The sequence below is a fragment of the Hyperolius riggenbachi genome, chromosome 2 (assembly GCF_040937935.1).
Source record: "Hyperolius riggenbachi isolate aHypRig1 chromosome 2, aHypRig1.pri, whole genome shotgun sequence".
Taxonomy (NCBI): domain Eukaryota; kingdom Metazoa; phylum Chordata; class Amphibia; order Anura; family Hyperoliidae; genus Hyperolius; species Hyperolius riggenbachi.
The window spans coordinates 249,778,835-249,806,477 of record NC_090647.1 but is presented as its reverse complement, the minus strand read 5'-3'; the positions used below and the strand labels follow the sequence as shown (position 1 = coordinate 249,806,477).

At 43.3% G+C, this 27,643-nt stretch overlaps 1 protein-coding gene across 1 annotated transcript in view; it reads right to left on the bottom strand.

The window, feature by feature from the left end:
- Positions 1-13,344: 13,344 nt before the first annotated feature.
- Positions 13,345-27,643, bottom strand: part of WSB1 (WD repeat and SOCS box containing 1) — a 31,176-nt gene continuing 16,877 nt past the window's right edge. The window contains exons 5-9 of the mRNA XM_068268486.1: positions 25,192-25,292; positions 20,452-20,624; positions 15,487-15,600; positions 15,213-15,320; positions 13,345-14,315 (exon numbers count right to left, since the gene is read on the bottom strand). Of these exons, the coding sequence (XP_068124587.1) occupies positions 14,153-14,315; positions 15,213-15,320; positions 15,487-15,600; positions 20,452-20,624; positions 25,192-25,292 (659 nt within the window). The 3' untranslated portion in view covers positions 13,345-14,152. The remainder of the gene's footprint in view (positions 14,316-15,212; positions 15,321-15,486; positions 15,601-20,451; positions 20,625-25,191; positions 25,293-27,643) is intronic.

Sequence of the window (27,643 nt, the reverse complement as noted above, 5' to 3'; positions counted from 1 at the left end):
AGTAAAGAGAGTCTCACAGGAGGAGACCCGATGGATACATAGGATGGGCACCTTGAGACCGGACGGTCTTAATATAGACATAGACCTGGTATGTTTTCTAGGGGAGTAGGGGTGTGATGTGTGTGCATGCATCCCGACAGAAACCTGGACTAGCACCAGGCTGGTATGGCCAACATGGACTCCCATGTATTTGGGTAAGGAATGTGGGATTTACATATATACAAAAGCCATGGAGGGAATTTCTGATGGTGGGGGGTGTATAGGGCATGGAAACTATAACCTATCTGTAAATGTGTGTCCATTTACTCCTGCTCCACAAAATTAAATCTGGAAGTGGGTAAAACTAATGGGTCGAATTGATCTGAGGGACCTAGTTTAGGGAGGTGAGGATTGAAAATTAAGTTAGGGAGATTTATGGGGAGGTGGAGCGGGGATGAATGGGCGCACATGGGTATTGTTAACATGCATACAATTGGTAACCTTGCAGAGGAAGGAAATGGGTTATGTGTAAAAATAGGTCAATAGATGAGTAATAATCTTTTTCTCAATGTTGAATGTTTGTGGGATGCAATGTTAAATGTAACCCCTAGATGGCGGCAGACTTGCAGGCTGGGTAATGCGGCTATGTATGGAGTTTTTTTGGGAGCTTATGCCACTTGAAACCTCTAGATGGCAGTAGAAAGGGAAGCAATGTAGTTTGGATAGTTTGCATGTGAGGAAGCAGAAAGGGAAATAATGCAGTATGGATAGTGTGCATGTGAGGAGGGGTGTGTGTATAGTGGGGCCGGTTTTGGCCTATATAATCCCACGATAGGCATCAGGCTCCATGCCCCTGATGAGTCACTGAGTGACGAAATCGATCGGGCGGAGCCTGATGTGGAAGTGGGAACTAGCCTGAGTGTGAGCAGAGGCGAGGAGGCACATGTGGTATCCATCCCAGCGTTTTTCCGTGCGCGCGGCGGAAACGGAGGGGGAACACTGATAGAAGCCTGCCAGCCTGGCCACCATACGGGGGAGAGCCCGTGTTATAAATTACTCAAACGCTGATTTTAACTGAAGACCATGTGAGTGCAATTGCTTTTTATAAATAAATAGTTTTTAACAGTATTACGCTATGGGAGCTTTTTCTTACTGAGGTACTCATCATATGAAGATTATCATCTATCATCTATTGGTGGACACTGTGTTGCTGGAGTGGTGGGGGACGACCCGGGAACGGTCCCAAGGCTCATATAGACCATTGGTTGGTCTAGGACAGGGGTGAGTGGCACACAAAGGGTGCTGGTGGAGGTGACCTGTTTTGATACTGCTGGAAGCCAATGACTGCCGCTCCTGAGGGAATTTATGCGAAGACTGTTTTTCACTCGATTCATATGTTGATTCTAGCCTGTTTTAATGTTTAATTTAAGCTGAGTAGATTTTAGGTCCTGGAAACTTGGACTTTCAATCGCATAGGAGCACACCCATATGGTCCTGAGGGATTTATATGTGAAGACTGTCGTTCACTAGACCTATATGTTGATTCTAGCCTGGTTTAATGTCTAATATAAGCTTAGTAGATTTTAGGTCCTGAAAACTTGGACTTTCAACTGCATAGGATCATATTCATATGGTCCAGTTTTTTAGCATATCAAGGAATATATTGGACATTAATGATATCTACTGAGACCTAAGAGGACTTAATTGGTCTTTTTGCATTTGAGAGGATTGTAATTTTTATGGTTGTAATGTTCTTAATCCTGGTTTGCATGTAAGGGTATTCTGTCGAGTCCCTAATTTATCAGGGTGGGTTGATCGCATACCGTGAGCGCTACCTCTTGTGACACACATAGAAGAAGTGAGGCATGCCGGACCTGGAGACCAGAGCGCAGACAGAGCAGCGGTGACCGGGAGACTGGAGTCACGCCAACGGAGCAGGTAATGTATGCGGGCTCTATTGCGTCGGTCGTCTGGCACTCGAACGCCGCTAGCGACACGCTCCCTACCCGCGGGCGATCGACGGTAATTTTCCGCACGGAGCGATCGACGGGATCGGACAAAATGGATCGGAATTCGTCGTGTAGCGCGAACGATTGGCAGCAGATTCGATCCCAGTGATCGAATCTGCTGTCGAAACGGCGGCAAATCGGGCCAGTGTATGGCCAGCTTAAGTCGTGGAGAGGGCTGTTATCTGACTTTTATTATCTCAACTGTTCCTGGACTATTTACTTTTCCTCTGCTAGAGGAGAAGTCATTATTTCACAGACTGCTCTGAAAGACTCATTTTGAATGCTGAGTGTTGTGTAATGTGCACATATTATAGAATGATGCAATGTTAGAAAAAACACTATATACCTGAAAATAAAAGTATGAGAATATTTTCTTTGCTGCTAATCTTCTAGTAATTATTCATAGTACACAACCAATTCACTATATCATATTTTTTTTTCGCTTCAGTGTCTCTTTAAATACATACTTGTCCTGACATTTTGGGGTGCAGGAGACGCTAAGGTCCCCCCCCCCCCTCCCTCTGCAGTGCGGTGGTGGAAGCGTTTCTGGAGACTACTGAAGCTCCTCCTGCTTTGCGACGGCCTGCTCCCAGCTCAGCATGCACCAATCAGGCTATGGCTGCCGATCTGGGAGTGAGTCACGACCACGGAGGCCAGAGCCTCTGGAGTGCTCTTGAAAAAAATTGCCATTTTGAGACGAAAGCTAAGCAATCACCTTCTTGAAGGCAAACAGTCAGGACAGTCTTTAAAGCGGTATTGTCACCATAAAAATCAAATTTCAACAGCAACTGGTCTGAGTGTATTAAGTGATAAAGATGCTAATCCTGCATTCAAAACGTGCAAAACTTTTTCTGCAGTTATGGTTTGGAGTTATCACATACTATATGAGCACTGGCCCTAGTGCCAAAGAGTTGCATGCTGGGGGTTCTTTTTATCTATAATATATTCCTCCTCTTCCATTTCCCTGCCTAGCTTTCTTATCTGAAACACCTCTGCTCACTTGTGTTTACAAGCAAGGCTGAGGTGACTCTGATTGGAGGATAAGACAGTGTAGTTCCTAGTATACACCTCAGTGGGAGTGTCTGAAGACTCTGGGAGGAGTGCAGCTAATGAATACACAATGAGCAAGAGAAGGGAGGAGAGAAAACAAGAGTCAGGGAGGATATGATGTCAGCATTAGCTTGGCAAGATGGCCACTGCCTAGAATAGGATTTTCTGTTTTTCCTTTATAAAATTCACAGGAATCAGTACATGGATAGCACAATATATCTTATGTAAGTAGAAGTAGTATTTATCTACTTATATATGTTTTTTATTTCTAGTTTAGCATGGGTGTCGCTTGGTTTTTTTTTTTTAAAAAGTACATTTTACAAGTTAAATATATGTTCAGAGAGGGTAGAGACAATACCATCAAAACTCTCAATATGGTCCAATCTGCTCGGTCAACATCTACTCCCTTAATGCTGCTTTCAACAGATGCCGAAAAGGCTTTTGACCGAGTAGATTGGACCTGGATGCTGGAAGTGTTCAAGCACATTGAAATGGGACCTAGGATGCTCAGGTGTGTCAGGGCGCTGTACTCTATACCCACGGCGCGGGTTAAGACAAATGGGTTCTTATCGACATCACTGCAAATTAGAACCGGCACTCGACAGGGATGCCCGTTCTCCCCTTTAATATTTGCCCTGGAGTCTTTCCTGTGTCATATACGAAACAATGCAGATATACAGGGTATTAACCAAACAAAAATAGCTGCATATGCAGATGATTTGCTGTTTTATATTTCCAAGCCACAGATCTCTCTGCCGAACCTCTTGAGAGAGTTTCAAAAATTTGGTGAAATCTCGCTTTTTAAGATCAATCTAGACAAATGTGAGGCCCTAAATGTTAGCCTTCCATCAGATATTCAGTCTTCATTGAGGGTAAATTTTCCCTTCAAATGGAATGACCACTGTATAACTTACCTGGTAACTAAGATCACTCCCAATATCGGAGATGTCTTTCAGAAAAAATGTCCACCTCTACTGGAGACCCTGGTAGCAGATTTAAAGAAATGGGACAAACCCCAATTCTCTTGGCTGGGACGTATAGCCATTATTAAAATGAACGTGATGCCACGGATTCTATATCTGTTCCAGACTCTTCCGGTTCGGATTCCTAATTCTTTTCTCAAAAGGGCACAGATGATATTTAACAAATACATCTGGAGGGGCAAACCTCCCCGAATTCATAGACAGATTATTTTTAGACCCAAGCATGCGGGGGGCTTGGCTCTCCCAGATGTACAAAAATACTATTATGCCGCTGTCCTAACCAGAATGATAGACTGGCATAGCCATGCTGCCTCTAAACAATGGAGCAATCTAGAACAACACAGTTCTCAATATCCCCTGGTCAATTTGCCTTGGGCGTCAGCAATACACAAATCAGATTGGTCTAACCTGGATCTTGTCCAGAACACTTTAAGGGTATTCTCTAAGATACAATCCCTGCCTGACATCTCTCCTTGGCCTACTCCCTTTACACCAATTTGGGATAATCCATGCTTTGAGCATGGATGTAGCCCGGGCTATCTGAGACTTTGGAAATCAAATGGTTCATCAAAAATTCGTGATTTATTTTTTCAAAATAGATGGGCGACGTTAGAAGAATTACGAGCAAAACATCACAACCTCAATCTAGATTGGTGGGGACATATGCAATTGAAGCACTTTTTGAGGGCCTTGGGGGCAACCCCAGCAAATGGACGCAACCCTACAGAATTTGAAAAGCTATGCCAAGATGGGGTCCCCGTGAGGAAAACGGTATCTTTGATTTATTCTCTATTATCATGCCAAGATGTCGACCCACTACCCTTTTTTGAGGCGTGGGAAAGAGATCTGGGTGTATCCTTTACTATTGCTCAGAAAAGCACCATGTGTATCTTTGCCCATAAGGCCTCCTATGCCTCCCGTATACAGGAAACTACAAAATTCTAGCCCGGTGGTATTACACCCCCGCTAAACTAGCCCGTATATTTCCAGAGAAAGATCCGAATTGTTGGAGATGTAAATCGGCAGTTGGCTCGCTGCTTCATGTTTTGTGGGATTGTGTACTTCTAACCCCATTTTGGAAAAAGGTTGAGGTGATCCTCAAGGAGATGTCGGGCAGGGATATTCCGTTTAATGCTCAGTTTTACCTACTCAATCTTAACAACTGGAAGATGAAATCCTACAAAGGGTCTGTCGTAAGACATATTCTAAATGCGGCTAGGACTTTGATCCTAAGAGTATGGGGAACCTATAGAGTCCCCTCTCTTTCGGAGCTTGCTAAGGAATTGGACCTGATATATGACGTAGAGAACACAGTCTACACCCTCCAACATAGATCCGAAAAATTCAATAAAATATGGAGGATTTGGGTCATTTATAGACACTCTTCTGAATTCCGACAACTGGAAGATGCGGAGGGCTAGCCCTGCCGGGTCTCCCTCATCTGTGAAGGCCGTCTACTTCCTGGTATTGGTCGATACTGGCTCTTGCCCAACGCTAGTGTACCTGCTAGCTGAGCACTCATTCCCCGGAGATTGTTTAATAACGGTTATCTGTTATTAGTTTTTATATTATAAAAATGAGTCTAATTTTTCATTAACCAGACTGAAAATATGAATGTGACCATCTGTGTTTAAAGGACTTACGAGCCGAGTCATAGAAAAAAAGTTAATTACCTTAGGTGAATATCAGACCTCAGGGAAGACGATCACTGGCCCCCTTGCTGTTTACAGATGCCCCATTAGCATAATCCACTTATTAGCAGCCCCGACCCGGCCCAGGGTCGCCTTAGCTCACACTGCTAAGAATCGCCGCTTTAAAATTCCTCTGCTAGTGCCTGCGCAGTTCGCATACCCAGTACTGCGGCTGCGCAGGCTTTCAGCCCTGGGAGCGGCACATCGTAGCTCCGTATACACTGTACTAGGTCATGTGGGCGTCATCACATGACCGCCCACATGACTGACTGCCCTTCACTAGCCGCGCCCCCTCAGTCAGCACAGAATATCAGCGCTGAGCGAGGGAGGACGTTACCTAGCTATAGGATTTGTTTACTGCAGATTTGCATAAAATAACTTACTCTGCAGCAGATAAGTTATTTTATGCAAATCTGCAGTAAACAAATCCTATAGCTAGGTAACGTCTTCCTTCGCTCAGCGCTGATATTCTGTGCTGACTGAGGGGGCGCGGCTAGTGAAGGGCAGTCAGTCATGTGGGCGGTCATGTGATGACGCCCACATGACCTAGTACAGTGTATACGGAGCTACGATGTGCCGCTCCCAGGGCTGAAAGCCTGCGCAGCCGCAGTACTGGGTATGCGAACTGCGCAGGCACTGGCAGAGGAATTTTAAAGCGGCGATTCTTAGCAGTGTGAGCTAAGGCGACCCTGGGCCGGGTCGGGGCCGCTAATGATAAGTGGATTATGCTAATGGGGCATCTGTAAACAGCAAGGGGGCCAGTGATCGTCTGCCCTGAGGTCTGATATTCACCTAAGGTAATTAACTTTTTTTCTATGACTCGGCTCGTAAGTCCTTTAACTATGCTGCATTTATGTGCACTATGTAGGCATTTGCACATTCATGTTTATTGGATGTACATTTGCTTTATATTCGCTTACTCAAAATAAAGTATTTGAAAAAAAATATATATATGTTCAAATCATTCTCTGGTAGACATTTAAACATGATGATGATTATAAAGGATACTTTTTTTTCCTTCATCTCCTATTTGTAAACTTGAATTACTCAAAACTCCACAATTACATCTTCCCTAGAAATGTTTTCTTCCGATTTTGTAGGTTTTGCAGAATTTTTATTTTTCAGACATTTGTTCCGGGTTGCACAGGAGAATACAGAAATAGAATGTGCTAGTTGACACTTTTTTTATGTTGTTTCTACACAAAGAAGTTTTGATTTGTATTCCAGTACAGCTCAAAAATGCTGAGACTTGGATTCATAGAAAAAAAGTATTCGGCATGATTACACACTTATTTTAACTCCTCTCTACATTGTAAAAACGCGGGGGTGGCTGGATGCCTAAAAAAAAAAAAAAAATATGTGATGCAAGAAAAAGGGTACTCACAAAGGTAGGCTGCACCATGGGGCAGGTAACCAACCACTTGAAGCAGGTGGAGGTGCACAACCCTGACTCCACTCGGGTGTCCAGAAGATACTGGATGCGGTTGCTCTCTTAACACACTGGTAACATAAAAGACCAATAACACCCCACAAAGCATAAAGGATGGGGGGAGGGGTACGAGGCCCCCAGCTGTGTATAAATCGAAGTTAAAAACTAAAATGAAAAAGGAGGTGGCTTAGCTTAAAAATGACTTAACATTGAAATTTTTTGTGCACTGGCAATGCGTTTTGTGGGTCAGAGCCAACTTCCTTAGGCCAATTGTTGTGCCAAAACATTCTGTTCATCCGAGCAATGAGCGCCTCTTATTGTTATATGAAGTTGTATTTTTTGGAGGTAAGCCACCTTACTTTTTTTCAACTTACTTCTGGACGCCTCTTACCCCCACATTATTTAATAAGGGTTCATTCACAATAGGCGGAGCAGTGTCTAAGTTATACTGAAACATAAGGCCACCATGTTTACATTCCATGCAGTGCTGACCTCATTCAATGATGCAAAATTGTGCATAAAAGTATTATGGACAGAACTTCTTAATGCAATGTTTGTGCAAAAAACAAACCACTGTGCAAAGCATTAATGGAAGCAGTCAGTCATTGCTTTCTGTATCCTTGCAGTTCACTGATATACAGTGTTACATTCTGAACTGCACACATTGTGAAGGAACCAGAAAAACCTTCCATAAAGTACGTGTCTCAGATTGTGATTACAGAGAGATTCTATTTCATGTTCGACAAAAGAGAAGCAGTATTTTCCACACATCGGTCACTTGCCATTCAATGCTAGTTGTTGGGAGCTCTGCATACCGGTATGTTAACTACAAACTGAGAAAATGTGTGCCTGCAGTCAACTCCTGCATCTTTCAGGGACACAGCTGTGTAACTAGACAGTACCCACCAGAAGGCGAAACAGGTTAGGGCTGTGCGCCTCATGAGACGGCACCCCACCACCGATCACTCCAAGACCACCACTGATCCAACTGCTGCCATACCACCACAGCCACTCCTGGCTTCACTGGCACGGGCCATCCAGACTCGGATGAGTAGCTGCTCGCAAATTATATGCAAAAAATAGGGTGAGACACGCAAACAGCCAGTATACACGCCTCCATCTTTACCACAAGACGGTCTACCCACAGGCGCCTGCTTGCAGCCCCCTTTCGGGGCAGTACCATTTCCATCTTTAGTATGGCCAGCTGCTTAGACACACAGATCATGGGGTACACCTCTTGCAACTGGATAGCTTGACCGGCCATTCAACAAGACTGCGGTATGGCAATATACCGGTTTGCATACAACTGCCTGCATTGAAGCTTTATGCACGGATAATTGCTGTCAGAGTCTGCTTATCACTATTGTGCCATGGTTTGGCTATCTACTGACTTCCTGCCAAAGTTTAATCCATGCTGGGCTTGATACACTGATTATATCTGCTTGAAATCTCCTGCTACTTATATACTGCTGCCTGGCAAACTACTAACCCTAACCCTCTACAGAAGTGGAACGTTGTGCGTCTGTTTGTTGCGCTTGGCCCATGTGGAACTGTTATTTACCGGAACCAACCGTTACCAGTGTCCCCTTTTTCTTTTCCATTCTTCAACATACATTGGGTATTGCCCATTACAGGGTGTGTGTGTGCATGTGTATATAGTACCCTTCATGTGGATATAGTACCCACCAGCAGCTGCTCCATAACACTTTGTCCCTCTTCCCCACTCCATAGCCGCAGACAAAGCACTAGCCTAAAGGCTAGTAACACAGCTAACTTGCCTCCAAACTATCAACCAAAGAATCTGTTCAATACCTGCAGGTGACGTCTACCATGTGTATGGGGCCTTAATTTACCAGGTTGAAAAAGGTGACAAGACAATGGGTTAACTTTTCGGACCACACCATCCTGGCCCCTTGAGGACCAGAGTTTTTTTTTTTTTTTTTTAAACCACTTGAGGACCGTGGGCTTTACCCCCCCCCCCCTTAAGGACCAGGCACTTTTTTCCATTCAGACCACTGCAGCTTTCACAGTTTATTGCTCGCTCATGCAACCTACCACCTAAATGAATTTTGGCTCCTTTTCTTGTCACTAATAAAGCTTTCTTTTGGTGCTATTTGATTGCTGCTGCGATTTTTACTTTTTATTATATTCATCAAAAAAGACATGAATTTTGTCAAAAAAATGTTTTTTTTTTAACTTTGTGCTGACATTTTTCAAATAAAGTAAAATTTATGTATACATGCAGCACGAAAAATGTGGACAAACATGTTTTTGAGTAAAAAAAAAAAAAAACCATTCAGCCTATATTTATTGGTTTGGGTAAAAGTTATAGCGTTTACAAACTATGGTGCAAAATGTGAATTTTCCCATTTTCCAGCATCTCTGACTTCTTCTGACCACCTGACATGTTTCATGAGGGGCTAGAATTCCAGAGTATTATAAATACCCCCAAAATGACCCCATTTTGGAAAGAAGACATCCCAAAGTGTTTACTGAGAGGCATAGTGAGTTCATAGAAGATATTTTTTGTCACAAGTAAGCGGAAAATGACACTTTGTGACAAAAAAAAAAAAAAGTTTCCATTTCTTCTAACTTGCGACAAAAAAAATAAAAATGAAAAAATGAAATCTGCCACAGACTCACCATGCCCCTCTCTGAATACCTTGAAGTGTCTACTTTCCAAAATGGGGTCATTTGTGGGGTGTGTTTACTGTCCTGACATTTTGGGGGTGCTAAATTGTAACCACCCCTGTAAAGCCTAAAGGTGCTCATTGGACTTTGGGCCCCTTAGCGCAGGTAGGCTGCAAAAAAGTGCCACACGTGGTATTGCCCTACTCAGGAGAAGTAGTATAATGTGTTTTGGGGTGTATTTTTACACATACCCATGCTGGGTGGGGGAAATATCTCTGTGAATGACAATTGTTTGATTTTTTGACACACAATTGTCCATTTACAGAGAGATTTCTCCCACCCAGCATGGGTATGTGTAAAAATACATCCCAAAACACATTATACTACTTTTCCTGAGTACGGCGGTACCACATGTGACACTTTTTTGCAGCCTAGGTGAGCTAAGGGGCCCAACGTCCTATTCACAGGTCATTTTGAGGCATTTGTTTTCTAGACTACTCCTCACGGTTCAGGGCCCCTAAAATGCCAGGGCAGTATAGGAACCCCACAAGTGACCCCATTTTAGAAAGAAGACACCCCAAGGTATTCCGTTAGGTGTATGGTGAGTTCATAGAAGATTTTATTTTTTGTCACAAGTTAATGAAAAATGACACTGTGAAAAAAACCAATAAAAATCAATTTCCGCTAACTTTCGACAAAAAATAAATTCTATGAACTTGTCATACACCTAACAGAATACCTTGGGGTGTCTTTTCTAAAATGGGGTCACCTGTGGGGTTCCTATACCGCCCTGGTATTTTACGGGCCCAAAACCGTGAGTAGTCTGGAAACCAAATGTCTCAAAATGACTGTTCAGGGGTATAAGCATCTGCAAATTTTGATGACAGGTGGTCTATGAGGGGGCGAATTTTGTGGAACCGGTCATAAGCAGGGTGGCCTTTTAGATGACAGGTTGTATAGGGCCTGATCTGATGGATAGGAGTGCTTGGGGGGGGGGGGGGGGGTGACAGGAGGTGATTGATGGGTGTCTCAGGGGGTGGTTAGAGGGGAAAATAGATGCAATCAATGCACTGGTGATCGGAAGGGGGTCTGAGGGTTTGGCCGAGTGATCAGGAGCCCACACGGGGCAAATTAGGGCCTGATCTGATGGGTAGATGTGCTAGGGGGTGACAGGGGGTGATTGATGGGTGTCTCAAGGTGTGATTAGAGGGGGGGGGAATAGATGCAAGCAATGCACTGGCGAGGTGATCAGGGCTGGGGTCTGAGGGCGTGTGATTGAGTGCCCTAGGGGCAGATAGGGGTCTAATCTGATAGGTAGCAGTGACAGGGGGTGATTGATGGGTAATTAGTGGGTGTTTAGGGTAGAGAACAGATGTAAACACTGCACTTGGGAGGTGATCTGACGTCGGATCTGCGGGCGATCTATTGGTGTGGGTGGGTGATCAGATTGCCCGCAAGGGGCAGGTTAGGGGCTGATTGATGGGTGGCAGTGACAGGGGGTGATTGATGGGTGATTGACAGGTGACCAGGGGGATAGATGCATACAGTACACAGGGGGGGGGTTATCAGGAGGGAGCAGGGCGCAGTTTGGGGAATAAAAAAAAAACATAGCGTTGACAGATAGTGACAGGGAGTGATTGATGGGTGATTAGGGGGGTGATTGGGTGCAAACAGTGGTCTGAGTGGTGCTGTTGGTGATCAGGGGGCGGGGGGGGGGAAAATCAGTGTGCTTGGGTGCAGACTAGGGTGGCTGCAGCCTGCCCTGGTGGTCCCTCGGACACTGGGACCACCAGGGCAGGAGGCAGCCTGTATAATACACTTTGTATACATTACAAAGTGTATTATACACTTTGTATGCGGCGATCCGGGTGCTAGTAACCCGCCGGCGCTTCTGAACAGCCGGCGGGGTACAGCGTGAGGGGGGCGGAGCCAGTCCCCGGAGGAGGATCGCTTCCCGGATGACGCGATCGCTCCACCCATGCCCCAACAAGCACCGCTGCCTCTCGGCATGAGCTGGTCCTTGCGGGATCCACTTTCCGGCTGCCCCTGTGCAGTGGGCTGTCGTTAAGTGGTTAATGTGACCGGTCAGTAATCACTGTGATTGGCTAACCGTGATACTGTAATTTTGTTACACACACACACACACACACACACACACACACACACACACACACACACACACACACACACACACACACACACACACACACACACACACACACTTCTGATAGGTTAATTTCACAGATATGAAATGTTTACACATATTGTTAAAAGGTTTCAAGTTGAGGAGAAATGTTCATTAAAAATGGAGATTATTCCACTAGACCGCGTATGAACTTGTAACATACAGAGGGGTCACATACTATATAACAAGTATCAAAACCATTTGTCTCACATCCTCTTCATACTACTGGCAGAACAGAGTGCCTTGTGCCCCATAATGCATGACAGAGAGCTGTGCCTAGTGCCCCATGATGCATCATACCCTATAATCAGCTCCCTTGCAGAAAGGAAATAATTCACCTGTAGCACAGATAGCTTCTCAAGACACAACCCAGCTGTTGAAAGTTTGTTATAAGTTCCTCCTAAACTCTTGCATGTGTATGAGGCTTAAGAAGTGACCAAAAATATAAATAAATAAAAAGAAGGTACACACGGTATGGTGTTAGCCACAGTGACCACTTTTAACATCCTTAGCGGTAATCCCGAGTAATCACAACTCCATGGAACCATAGATGGTAACATACCCTAGCGAGGCCGATTTGTAATTTTGACCATTGAACCAATACAATTGCTGAACCATCAGTTTGTTAGCCAGTACAGGTGAAACTCGAAAAATGTTCTATAGTCTAGGGCTCAAAGTGCCAGACTCGAATCAGCTAATTAATCCAAAACGTCTGCAAAAGGTTCCCATTTTATATATTAGTTTCATCTTTTAAGTTGAATTACTGAAATAAAATGGACTAGTGCACGATATTCTAATTTTTTGAGTGTCACCTAAATATTCATCTGCATTATTTATGGGGTGCCTTTAGCCTCCATTAAGGTCTTGCTGACAGATTACAATTGGTTGCCTAATTATTCAATAAAGAGCATCAATTATGGAAAGGGAGCTTCGCGATACAAATGACTGGTTTCTACTCTGGATGATTGTTACACCTGAGGGAATTTTTCCTGACAAGTCAAACTACAAGTAGCACCTCTCTATTTAGATATAGACATAGCTGGTTGAACCTGTTGCAGTGTCATGGAACATTAATTAGCTGTGCGTATGTATCCATTTATTGTATTTATAAACCGCCAACATATTGCACAGCACTGTTATATCAGCTCCCTTAATTAACTGGCACAGAATAGTTTACATGAAATATCTTATTAGCCCACCACCACTCCCCACTGCACACGTTTCCAGAGCTGCGGGCTGCAAGAGGATGGCTTACACCCCACAGATTAAAGTCGGCTGAGGTGGCCTATAATGTAGCATGGTATTTAATAATATAACATATATAGCTAGGGTGATTTCTTTGGTTTGTAGTTATGATTTTTTGTGTACACACAAAATGTAACAAAAGTTTACAAAAAACCCTTTATTTATAGACTTTTTGGCAGAATTCAACAAAAATATATGGTTAGCATAAAATGCACTGCATACATTCGTTAAACTAGCAAGTGCAAATGAACAGCAGAAGGCAATAGAGAACACTTTGCTCATCTTTGGCAGCCAACCAACAAAGCCCGGTAAGTTATTCATGTCAAGGGCTCATGTGTAGTGTTATAATACAATCTAATCTCACAATTTTACCACTGAAACATTTTCCTAATGGCTTTGCTGATTGAAGAGAGAAAAGACTACAATAAAACGAGAAAGTGAGTGTGTACTATTCAGTAATGATCTTATTAAAAAAAACAACAGTGGTTACAAAGGATAAAGTACGTGGGTCACCTCTTGCCTACAGCACCACTGGGTGTTCAGTTACAGCTCACTTTATTTTGCAGCAAATGCCTGCCTACACCCTGGTGTATCACATAAAAAGATAGAACAAAGACATTCTACGACAAGCCAGAATAAGGGAGAAAAAAAAAAGTCTAGATATTTAAGCAATAGAAGTGCACACATAGCAGCTTTACACGTGTATTTACAGTTTCACAGTTGTACAAATTGTGAGTTGACATTCCAATTTCACCTTTGTAAAGTAAAGGAACACTCCTCAATCACATTTAAAGCTCAGCGTGATCAGAAATGCAAAAATGTTTAAATACTGTTCCTTAAATATTCAAATAAGGTGTAACATTTAAAGCATAAATGTTTAATGCATTTGAGAGTGTTGCCAGTTTAAATAAATGGAACCAGTGTACCGGGGGAAAAAAAAAAAAAGTTCCTTAAATAGTTTGGTAAGTAAGAAACTCCATGATTTTCGGAGGCACTGGCAGCTTGTAGACTTGATTTGTAGTCATCACTCTTCTTATTGCCATACGACATAAGTGCTGAAGGCTGGAAACATAATTTGGAGTAGCCCAGAAATGTACATCACCATCCTGAGTTCTGCCATCCAGGAAAAAAAAAAAAAAAAGTTTCACAACAGGATATTAGCACAACTTCCTCTTAATGGGTATGAGTTAATATTTACATTGTACTAGCAGAATCTTGCATCACATTAATCAGAGTGAAGTAGAAAAATGCTGCAATAAGCCATGAAACATTTTACATGGTTAATTATTTCAAGCTTCCTTATGCCTTACAAGACCTGAGCAATGGGGAAAACTAGCCACTGTTCTACTCATCCAATACATAGAATTTAGGATTTGTATACACATTTATATTGAGCATGCCTATGCCTAACAACTCACAGCCTTCTCCTCCTTTCTCAAAAAGAGGTTCTGCAGTATGGCTGGCACTTACTGACCAACTCTTCTCATGTAAAAACGGCTTGCTCTCCACAGGTTTCTAAAACACAAGTTGTACATGGCAGCAGCATTTTTACATTTTGGTGGTGCATGTTCACAAACCAGTACCTGCCCGATGTAGGATTCATACAAATGAAGACAGCAAAAGCACATAAATGCTTATCTACACCAATCATAGCAGGAGGGTGTAATAAAATGGTTGTAAGGCCTCGTTCACATGCGATCGGAATGTAACGTGTACAATCGCACGCCATCTGTGCTGTACCCACTGCTGATCCCATCCATTGACAGTAAATGGGTCAGCTCTGCACTTGCGGGCAAAATGCATGCAGCAGTACACATGCACATCATACTGCGGCGCAACGCCTTTGATATGAATGGCAGAAGGGCTGTCTATGCCCTTCTGCCGTTCTTGCATGTCACTACGTCATATGCGCTTCCAAAAGCTCACGAAAGCGCGTATGATGTGAACGAGGCCTAAGGCGGTAACACTGCTCCACAATCATCTATGTGAAAAGAGCTTAAGAAAACTTACCCAGCAGCTAGAACGCTGCCGTCAGTAGAAAAGGCACAGCAAAGACCTTTATTTAGAGGAGCAACTTCAACAGGGTAAGAGCGATCAATACGCCAAAATCTCACCAACCTAAAAAACAAACAAACGAGTTTTGAGTAAAACTATAGGCTGCCACATATTCCCCTATATAAAGAAGAGACACACCCTCAAAATAATTTACATAAATTGTAAAATAAATGGCTTTCAGGATTTATGTGAACAAGTACACAAATGGAAGGACAAAACAGACACGTACTTATCGTCAGCAAGACTTGCAATGTGTACTCCATCATGACTAAAAGCGACAGATCTCACCCACCGACCATTATCTCCCCCAGCAAATATGGGTGTGGGAGGAGGAAACAAGTGCCTGAGAGAGAGAGAACGAAAACAGTTGTAAACCTGTATAATTAATCAGACTAGGCAAATCATCAGTTTAGCAACAGGTGGAAAAACAAACATTTAAAGCACGTCTCTTAAAACAGACACTGAAAAACAGAGCACTAGATTAAACTAAGTAAACATTAAATGAGAATATCAGGAAAAATAAACATTTACTTTTTACTCTTCTCCATTTGTGCAGCATCCGGCAAGGGTGATAGGTAGGAGCTCTGACTGATAACAGCGTTGCTCTCCTCACCTTGCACAACTGGAAATTTAACAGGGAGGCAACAATCCTCACTGGCTGCCACGTTTGTCTGGAACCTCAGACAGGTTACCAATGCCCTCAAGCCCCATACACACGTTCAACAGCGGTCTTTTATGCTCTTACAACTTCTGTTGCGAAACAAGCTGAAACTCCAAAAAAAGTCTTTTGCTATTGTTCAAAGAGCTGATAAGACTAATAAGTCAATCCAACAGTTGGATTGACTTCTTATCAGCTCTTTGAACAATAGCAAAAGACTTTTTTTGGCGTTTCAACTTGTTTCACAACAAAAGTTGTAAAAGCGTAAAAGGCTGCTGTTGAGCGTGTGTATGGGGCTTAACGACTTGCCGACCGCTCCACGCTGATTGGCGAACAGCTTTCAATGGGGCTATGAGGAGATTGAGTGCGCATCGCGCTCCGCCTTCAGTCTCCCAGCAGCGATCGCCGCTCGGAGACTGTTAGACGGCAAAGCCGCCATCGGACTAGGCTATACAGAGCTGCGATCTAAGGCAGCGCTGTACTGGGGACTACCGTGTGACATGGCTGTCCCCCTGGGACACAGGAGAGTGGTCAGCCTTCATAGGCTGAAGCCTATGACAGCCGATCGCCGTCATTGACTGACTGGGGGGAGGGAGGGAGTTAGAGAAAATAGGTAATTTTATAAAAATAAATAAAAAACAACAAATACACTGGGGAAGTGATCAGACCACCGCCAACAGAGAGCTCTGTTGGTGGGGAGAAAAGAACGGGGGGTGGGGGGAGAGATGGAAATCACTTGTGTGCTGAGTTGTGCGACCCTTCAGCTTGGCCTTAAAGCTGCAGTGGCCTATTTAGAGAAAAATGGCCTTGTCTTTAGGGGGGGGGGGGGGGGGGGGGGGTTGGTTAAGTGGTTAAGGAAATGACCCAAGGACCAGAGAGCACAATAAAAACAACCAGAAGCTGCAATGAGAATTTAGAAAGTATTTATTTTCGGTCTACATGGTTTGATCTCACCCGTTGGACAGGAAGCAAGCGATAATCAAATAATATAACTGATCGCAAGGCTATCAATTTGAAAACTAAAAATATTTTTGGGACTTCCACTTTTGAACCAGCACCTTGAGAGAATTCACATAAAAACCGTACTAAATATAAACACAAATTAGTTTAACCACTTCAGCCCTCAGTCGGTTTCACTTTATGCATCCGAGCAATGTTCACCTCCCATTCATTAGCCTATAACTTTATCACTACTTATCACAATGAACTGATCTACATCTTGTTTTTTCCGCCACCAATTAGGCTTTCTTTGGGTTGTACATTTTGCTAAGAGCTACCTTACTGTAAATGCATTTTAACAGTAAGGAAAAAAGAAAAAAAATTCTCAGTTTTCGGCCATTATAGTTTTAAAATAATACATGCCTCCATAATTAAAACCCACGTATTGTATTTGCCCATTTGCCCCGGTTATTACATCGTTTAAATTAAGTCCCTATCACAATGTATGGCAACAATATTTTATTTGGAAATAAAAGTGCATTTTTCACATTTTGCATCCATCACTATTTACAAGCTTGTAATAAAAAAAATAAAAATAAATTTACTCTTTACCTAGATATTAACAAAGTTTAGACCAGGCATGGGCAAACTTGGCCCTCCAGCTGTTAAGGAACTACAAGTCCCACAATGCATTGCAGGAGTCTGACAGCCACAGTCCTGACTCAAAGGCAAATGCATTGTGGGACTTGTAGTTCCGTAACAGCTGGAGGGCCGAGTTCGCCCATGCCTGGTTTAGACCCATAAGGTAATTTTTTTATTATTATTAAACATTTTGTGTATTTTTGGGAGGTTGGGATGTAAAAATAGTATTTTTTTTTAATGTAGATTTATTTTTACTTTTTAGCCACAAGATGGCAACCTTAGGTTTGTTTACATGACGTCACTCTAAGTGTAACATGTACGCTTAGATTGCAGGAGTCTGAGCCACAATCATGCCTCAAAGGCAAATGCATTGTGGGACTTGTAGTTCCGTAACAGCTGGAGGGCCGAGTTTGCCCATGCCTGGCTTAAAGGGACATAGGAGGCAGAAAAAGCAAGGCTTCCGAGAGAAGCTGGCGCTTTTTCTGCGGGGGGAGAGGAATCAGTGATCGGCACCATGGCCCGATTCATTGATTCCTGGGCTAACGATACACAGCCGAAAGCGCGTGTGCGATCGGCCGCGGGAGCACACATGGCCTCCTGGACGTAGCTCTACGTCCAGGTGGACAAAGTGGTTAAATAGAACCCCACTGATTATATTGCGATATAAAAAAAAATTGGCTACCATTGCTCCCCGTTTCTGATGCCATTGGTGTCCACCATAAAAATGTGCAGAGGAATATGCTGAAACGGGGATGCAATAGCTACTTTTCCCACATTCCAGTTGACAGGATTGTCTCAAGGTCACAAAGCACTTTATATTTAGAGTATATTTTTTTTTTATCTTCTGGAGCTCTAATGTAGCCTCAAAACCCAAGTCTCTCAATATTAGAGTATGCAGCTCAATTTAGAGCTCAGATTTACCCTTATATACTAATTCACCTCTGCCTACAATAGAAATCACGGAGATGCACATAATCAATTTGTTAGCCTCAAATAGGATGGTCACACGTGAGCACTTCTGCTTCCCGGTTACAATAAAACAGGAACAGATCACTGGGCTCAGCCTAAGTACACACCATGCAATTTTCTGGCAGATTTACCTGCCAGATCGATTTCCAACAAGTCCAAACTGAATTTCGATACATTTTTCTATTTTACTATCGTTTTTCTGATCGGTTTCCATAGAAGTGAACGTAAAATCGATCTGAAAAAATGATCGAAAAATCTAAATTCAGATAGGGACATGTTGGAAATAATCGATCTGGCAGGTATATCTGCCAGAAAATTGTATGGTGTGTACCTAGCATTAGACTTACTAATCCATTAAATCAGTAAATTGATAGGCCATCCCCTCTATTTGATATAACTCCCAATATTAGGAAACAGGGATGCTCACCAAGGTTAATCACGAGTAATCACAGAAAAAGCAATAAAAGGGTCAATAAATTCATAGATTTTAGCTCTGGCATACTTCAATAAATGTGTAACTGAGCAGAAAATGAAACAGTAAAGAATTAAATACTGTAGTATATTCAAATATAAAATAAAAGTGAGATATCCATTTTCACCTCGGTATTACTTTAAAGAACGCCTGAAGTGAGAGGCTGTCTTGCTCTTTCATGCATCAGTGTTTAAATGACATGTCTAATACAAGCATGCAGCAAATATTAATTCACACATCTTAGCTGCATGCCTGATCAGGGGTTAAAAGTGTTTGAGGCAGATTATCAAGCACGACAGTCTGGGAATTTGCAAGGTTTTAAACACACACATACGCCTCACTTCAGGTGTCCTTTAAGCTGGGGCTGACAGGAATTGTAAGGAGATTGTTAACTAATCTGCATTCCTCTTTCTGTCTAAAAACATAATACACTAATCATATGCCAGGAATATGGGAGCTCCCACTGTAGACCTTAGAGAAAATGCTACGTCCCCTTGCTGCAAATCTCTTGTAATTGCCTTGTTAACCACTTAAGGACCAGCCTATGCTGGCCCGATCTGTGCTGCGTGGGCTCTCCAGCCCACCGCACAGATCGCTTTGAAGACAGGGCGACCAGACTTCCCCCCCCCTTTTTTCCCCACTAGGGGGATGTCCCGCCGGGGGGGTCTGATCGCCGCCGGCCATCTGCGTTTTGCGGGGGGGGGGCTCCTCAAAGCCCCCCTCTGCAGCCATTTCCGCCCCCTGCCTCCTTACCTCCCTCTCTCCGTAATGCGCAGGACGGAGTTCCGTCCTGCGCATTGGATAGGCTTCCGCCTAACAGATGCCGGCGATCCCCAGCCAATCAGAGGCCGGGGATCGCCGATCTGCAGCAGCGCCGTATGATGTAAACAGCGGGGATTTCTTCCCCGCGTGTTTACATTTTGCCGGCGGGCCGCGATCGGCGGCTCTCCGGCTGTTCACGGAGACACCCTCCGTGAACTGACATGGAAAGGCCGCTCGATCGAGTGGCCGTTTCCATGGTAACCCACTTAAGATCTGCTGACGCCTATGGGCGTTAGCTGGTCGTTAAGTGGTTTTAAATAGCCAAGATTCAACGTGCAAAAATCGGTAGTCAGTAGCAACCTACGTGGCTGTTCTAGATCACTAACTGAATAAGGGGTATGTACTGCCTTACTGTACTGTACTAGTTTCTTTAAGTGAGCAGCAGCGTGGCAACATTCACGCAGAATGGACCCATGCTTTCTTATAAACCCATACACAATCCATCTGCATGAGATCAAGAAATGTTCACTGCGATAGCAATGTGGCGGCTATGTTGTCATGTCAGAGGATATGGCAAGTTTTTGCGCCAAAGTATGGAAAAGCCACCCGCATTAGCAAAGTGGAGCCATAAGAAGAGCTGTTGCAGTCAGAAGCTTCTGAAAACTCCTCTACGGTTCCCAGGTTTCAACATTTTAAGTTCACTTTACATACGTTAAGGATTAAAAAAAAAATAGTGAAAAATATCTACATACCCAAGTTCAAAAAGAATAGACCCAATATGGGGATCCCAGACATAAACTCTGGTATCATAAGATGCAGTAGCCAACAAAGCTCCATCAGGGGAGAACTCACAAGCTACCACATCATTGTAGTGTCCCTCTAGCTTACGAATCATAGTGTATTTATCCATGTCCCAGAGAAACACCTGAAAGGAAAAACAAAGCGGTTATAGACTATGGATTGGAAACTCTGGCTGAACATATCTAGGAAGCTAGCACTATTATTCAGACTAATTAATCAGAAATTACTGCTCAGTGTCATACCCAGTAGATTAATGGGATAACATTAAACAAAAAAAAAAAGTAAAGAAAAGGCATGCAAAGACTAAAAAAATTCAGCTCAAGTTAAAAAGGTTACTTATAAAGCAAGTTCTATTAAATGCACAATATATAGTGTACTGTAAATATTGAGGTCATCTTGCTTTTATGTATAATGATATCTAGAGCAGAGGGGATCTATGTTACAACCCCTTTTTTATACTGTTTATAAATATAAATCTAATTTTAAAAAAATAGTACAAAAGTTATCATAGGATTATTCCAGTTGTACCCCCTTTGAGAGCATAAGTTCACTTGTATACAAAAGGCTTGCATCACCCACGTGAGCCCAGGCAGACAAACAGATGCTGCAAGAAAAGAGAGAATTGACAGCCAAAAGAAATCACTTTTGGCAAACAAAACAACAATACAAACTATCACTGTATTTTAATAGTCAATATACATTATTACATAAATCACATGTTGAAGGATAGTCACATTTCTAAATGAATCATGAGACCATCACATGGTACAAGTAGCTTTCACAACACTGATTTACAGCATTACAGTGAAAGTGGGATGTAACTTTATAAAGAAAAAGTAATGAAGTAGGAAAATTATGACTATTCAAAAACAAGTTAACTGAAATATTATATAATGAAAGCTAACAACCTTACTCTAAAAATAGAACAATGGAAGAAAAAGAAAAGAAAGAAAAAAAAAGCAGAAAGTGGACATCAACCAGCACCTGCGTACGTACAGTACACCTTGCAGTCGAACGCAAGGATACTTCGTCCTGCGGCATTGGTCGTCCCCAGCCTGGTAGCCAGAGATGCCACTCTCTGCCCAGCTAACACCACTGTGCTCTCCTGCGTGTGGTGCCAACTTAACCTCAATCACAACCACATTGCTGCCACCACCTGGGACAGGGAAAGCAAGAAGCTTATGGAAAACACACAGCCTATGATAGCAAAGGGTTAACAAACATGAACATTAATAGCCAAATTAGTTACAATGTTTTGAGTGTGCTGCTCCATTGTTACATACACATTAAATGTATACATTACCAACATTTTTATTTCAAAAACTACCAATACATATATGTATATACTATTAAATGTATAAACTGAATATCTAGAATGTGCCATATGGGCTACAGGAGCAGCACTTGCACTGCTTTCAGTTCCAGCAGGAGGTATGGTTAATGACAGCTGCCATTGGGATTGAACAGCTATTATTTCTAAAGCTAGTCACTTGTAACAATCATTTAAAATCTGCCATTGAATGTTATGTGTAGAGCAGATAAGAACCAGGTCCTACAAACTCCTTCCACATCCCATCATATCACCATGACGGTGGGGTAGAGGGGGGGGGGGGGGGGGCGGTGGACACCTCCGAATCAGCAATACACCCAAAAGAATAAACACTTTTCTTAACTTAAAAGGGGGAATGGTTAGAGCCTCATTTTACTGCTGCAGTTTGTGTCAATCTTAGAAAGAATTAACTTTCTGGTGAAAAGGTAAAGAGAAATTTTCCTATGTGGGATATAGGACATGCAGCACTACAGGTTCCAAAACTGAATCAAGCAAGGATATTTGCATAGAGATTATACATGTTTTGCATGGAATTCCTCCAGGCACTCCTGCTCCCCCCCCAAAATAAATAACCACAATGGTAGGTTAACTGGCTTTGCCCTCAAACCTGTCCCTAGGCTGTGGTAAGGACACTGAACCATGAGCTCCTTTTGAGACAGCATTTTATAAGGAATGTTCAATTAGGCATGGTGCACACCAAAAACCGCTAGCAGATCCGCAAAATGCTAGCAGATTTTGAAACGCCTTTTCTTAATTTTCTGTAGCGTTTCAGCTAGCATTTTGCGGTTTTGGGAAGCGGTTTTGGTGTAGTAGATTTCATGTATTGTTACAGTAAAGCTGTTACTGAACAGCTACTGTAACAAAAACCGCCTGGCAAACCGCTCTGAAGTGCCGTTTTTCAGAGCGGTTTGCGTTTTTCCTATACTTAACATTGAGGCAGAAACGCATCCGCAATCCAAAATCTGCAGCAGCCCGGGAGTATGCGTTTCTGCAAAACGCCTCCCGCTCTGGTGTGCACCAGCCCATTGAAATACATTACCCTAGCGGTTCCGCATCCGCAAGCGGATCGCAAACCGCAGCCGCACCGCTCTGGTGTGCACTAGGCCTTAAAGAGTCTGAAGCCATTTTGAAAAAAAAAAAAAAAAAAAAAAAACTGTTTTTACCTCTTTAGTTTAAGGATGATTGCCAGACCTAGAATGCCGCATTCCTGCGGCTAAACAAGGGTTTTATCAGCCCCAAACGAACACGGTGATAGGAATTACGCCTATAGCAGCGCACAGGGAGTAACTTTGGTGCCGTCAGAAGATGGAGCTGAAGTTACAATTAAAACAATAATTCGGCCTCCGGAAATTGCTGGAAGCCGAATTATTTCATTCCCCACTATCCACAGCGGCCTGGAGAGGGAATAGTAATTTAGTAACACAGCCGGGAACTTGTGCAGCAGCAGGATCAGCCATATACCGGCTGTATCCTGCGCCGTTGTCTCTTGTACCCACCCCAAATCCCCAGGGCAAAAACCGGGCAGCATTTCCTGGTAGAGAGGCAGAGCTTTCTGCAGTAGCTCTGCCTCTCCCCCAGCATCAATCCCCACTGATCGTCGCCTCTCCCTGCCCATCTCAATCTTCTTTCACTGAGAGGGGTGTGGAGAGGCAGATATCCACGGTGGATTGACGTGAATGGAGGCAGAGCTACAGCACTAAGCTCTGCCTCCCTGGGAAGCAAAATCCACAACTTTGAAAGTCGTGGATTTGTGTCCTAGGATTTGAGGGTGATAAAACCCTTGTTCGGCCGCAGAATATTGGCGTTTTAGGTCTGGCAACGATCTTTACTAGTTAAATAGTAAAAACTGATTTTTAAAGAGGATTCAGAGTCTCTTTAAACTGCTGCACAACTTGACAGCACTGAGAAAAAAATTGAGGGAAATAATGATTGGGGAAAAATAAATAAATCTAGGAGGACTGCAAGTAGCAGCACTCTCCTCATATCAGTTTGATTGCAAGTTATATTAATTCAAGTACAATTTGACCCCAACTTAGCAGACTTAAAATTTGATTGTTAACAAGCAGCTAGCTTAAAGAAGTCATCAGGCAATATACATAAAATAAGTGCTACTTACCAGGGGGCTTCCTCCAGCCCCAAGCTCCCAGCATGTCCCTGGCCGCAGCTCTCCGCCGCAGCTCCGTCCCAGTCCCCAGCGATGACGTCAGGGCGACCTTCAGGTCGGCCTGTACAAGCGGCTCTGTCAATCACCACCACGTGGGCGGGAGCGGACTGCGCAGGCGCAGCAGTTCTGTGTCTGCGCAATCCGCTCCGGGCCACGTGGCAGGGATTGGCTCGTGCAGTTGCAGTACAGGTCGACCTGGAGGTCGCCCTGACGTCATTGCTGGGGACCGGGACGGAGCTGCGGCGAACGGCTGAAGGGAGAGCTGCGGCGAGGGACATGCTGGGAGCTTGGGGCTGGAGGAAGTCCCCGGTAAGTAGCACTTATTTTATGTAGATTGCCTGATGACTCCTTTAAAGAGAGTCTGAAGTGTCCTAAAAATGAGGTTTGTACTTTAAAAACCTCCAACATAATTGCCCCTATTAAAAAAACGCATCTCAGCGGTTGAAAAAGCAATAAATCACCCCAATCTGTCTGGGGCACATCGCGGGGCTCCTTCCGCATAGAGGCAGAGCTTTAGGCTGCAGCTCTGCCTCTACACACATCCATCAGCGCGGATCACCACCTCTCCTTGTACCTGTCTTCTTTCACCGAGAGGGGCGGGGGAGAGGCGGAGATACGTGCTGATTGACGAGCACGGAGGCAGAGCTGCAGCCCAAAGCTCTGCCTCCTTAGGGCAGCAAAATCCACGACCAAGAAAGTCGTGGATTTTGCCAGGAGAGTTTGGGGCGATTTATTCCACATTCAGCCGCTGGGATGCGGCAATTTAATAGGGGCAATGATGTTAAAGAGGTATTTAAAGGTATTTTTTTTTTTATTTTTTATTTAGGAGACTTCAGAGTCTCTTTAAGGAATGTGCATTTTTAGAACTATTTGCTACTGGCTCAGAAACACTACCATATTAGCAGGTGCACAGCAAGGGATGATCTCAAGGCAAAGGGAATAGACAGCATGGAGTGTTTATACGACTTATAATAATTGAAATGGATCAGCTTGCCAAAAAGCAGTGCAAGTTATTATTTATGCCAGCTTATTTTCATCAATCTCTATCATGCATTTCAATGCTTCATCACCAAAGGCAGTAAATTATACATGGCACTGAGCGCAAACATATTTTAGGATTACAATTCTCATTGTAAAACATTCTCAGCAATACAAACACACAAAAGTAAGAAAAAAAAAAAAAGTTTTGAAACCTACAGCTTTCCCAGCTCCAACGGAACACAAAATAGAGGAGTCAGGGGAGAACGCACAGCAATACACCCAGTTTTGGTGTCCCCTTAACACTTTCATCATGTTGCCTGCAGAAAATAAAATGGCATTTAGCTTAGTGTATGCCAACATAAAGGGCAATGCATTATTTGTCAGAAATATTCTCTTTATTAACAAGTGGTCATTGTGTTTATGTAATCTCAAGTAACTGTCAGTATTATAATCAGATAGTTTACATTCTTAAATGATTTCTAGTGTGTAGTTAGTAGCACTAGCCATAATTAGGACAATTATATATCTCAGTGTGGTGTACAACTCAGTTTGCAGTCCAAAAAGCCGTAAAAGTCAGTGTTTAGGGCTCTTTCACATTAGGGCAGATTTTCTGCGTTTCAACGCGACGGGTAAAGTTTGCGTTACCCAAGGTAAAATGAAAGTCCATAGACTTTCATTTTAGCTTTCACACACAACGCTGCGTTTTTGTGCGTTGCGTTACACTGCACCCAGGCGCAGTTTTTCGGCCGACGCTAGCTTTATGCGTTACAATGTTAGTCAATGTAAAACGCACACTATGCGCGTTTTTAATCCGTTAACGCAGGCAATCAGTCCCAGAATGCAACAGAGGAACAATGTAGACAGTTGAAAACTAAAAGAAAAAAAAATTACCTGCCTTTTTCTATGTGCTGTAACGCATTGAAAACGGATCAAAAACGCACACTCACTGCAGTGCAACGCATATCATAACGCATTAAAACGCATACAACAAAACGTATACTTTGAGCGTTCAACGCAAGCTCTGATGTGAAAGAGCCCTTAGAAAGTGTTTATTTGGTGTAACAACTCAGTAGAAAAAAAATAGAGGTGAAGCATAGTTCATCTATAGTTATAGTTATTTGGGTTGGGAAAAAAAAAAAAAAAAAAAAAAAAAACACAAACAAGACATACGTCCATAGAGTTCAAGCAGAAAATAAAAGTACAACACCAGCCTGCTCCCTCACATATCCCTGTTGATTGAGGAAGGCGAGGAAACCCTTAGGCCTGGAACCCACTGAAATCTGCAAACACGAAACGCAACCGTTAGCGTTTGAGTGGTTTGCAAGCAGATTCATGAACGTTTTCGGTCACGTTTTGCAACATTGTATTTTTTTGCTCAGCGGTTGCGTAGCGTTTTGCATTTTTATCCTGATTGGTCCTGTGAATTATTTTTCATTTTGTTAGTGTGCTGAACCGCAAAACGCTAGCAAAACCGCTCAGTTTAGGTTTTGCCGAGCGTTTCAATACTTTACATTGAAGCGCTAACGCTCCCAAAATGCTGCACGTCCTGCGTTTGCGTTTCTGGGAAATGCAAACGCTTCTGTGGAAGTTGCCCCATCCATTAACATTAGCCCAGCGTTTTGGCAAAGTGCTAGCGTATCGCAGCGCTGCCAAAACGCTGGCAAAAAGCGCTCCTGTGAGTTCCAGCCTTTACAAGGCATGGTCCAATTAGCCCCGAGAGGGAAAAAAATTCCTTCCTGACTACAGATGGCAATCAGATAAAATCCCTGGATCAACACCACTGGGCATTGCCTAATAATTATGGCCATGGATGTATTTCACGCAAGGAAAGCATCTAAGCCAGGGGTCTCAAACTCGCGGCCCGCGGGCCATTTGCGGCCCGCGATACAATATTTTGTGGCCCCAGGGCCCCAGAGCTTGTAGGGGCCCCCAGTGGCTACAAGAGGAAAAAAAATTTTTTCAAATCGGCCTTATAGTTTTTGAGAAAATTGATTTTAAAGTTGCAAAGGAAAAAAATACACATTTAAAAACCCGCCGACTTTAATGGTTAATAGCAAATCCACCTTAAATGCTAGAAACCCTAAATTTGCAGGATATGTTAAGGAGATCATTAGGAATAAGAGGAAAAAACAATTTTTCAAAAAGACCTTATAGTTTTTGAGAAAATCGATTTTAAAGTTTCAAAGGAAAATAGTATACTTTTAAATGCGGTAAATGTCACTTTTAGTAGCAAGCCTAACGGTAGTGTAATTTTACATGTATCAAAAGAAAGAGCAATACATTTCCTGACGGGGTTTCCAGGGGGTCCATACGCAGCCGCAGCGCTTTGGCCAGGGATCGCTATACAGCCGTAATATGGCTGTATGAAGATTCCTGGCATTTTTTCCTATTTTCCCAATTTTTTTTTTTATGTTTAGAGTGGGCGGGCAGAGGCGGCGATCCGCCGCGATTGACTTCAGGAGGGGCAGAGCTGAAGCTGAAAGCTCTGCCCCTTCCAGGAAATGCCGGCGGATTGCCCCCCGGGGCGATTTGGGGGCTCTGCAGCCCTCGTTTTGCGGCGGGGACATGTGAACTCCCTTATGCGGCCCAGCCTCATCCTGACTTTGCCTCCTGCGGCCCCCGGGTAAATTGAGTTTGAGACCCCTGATCTAAGCCCACTTAATTCAGA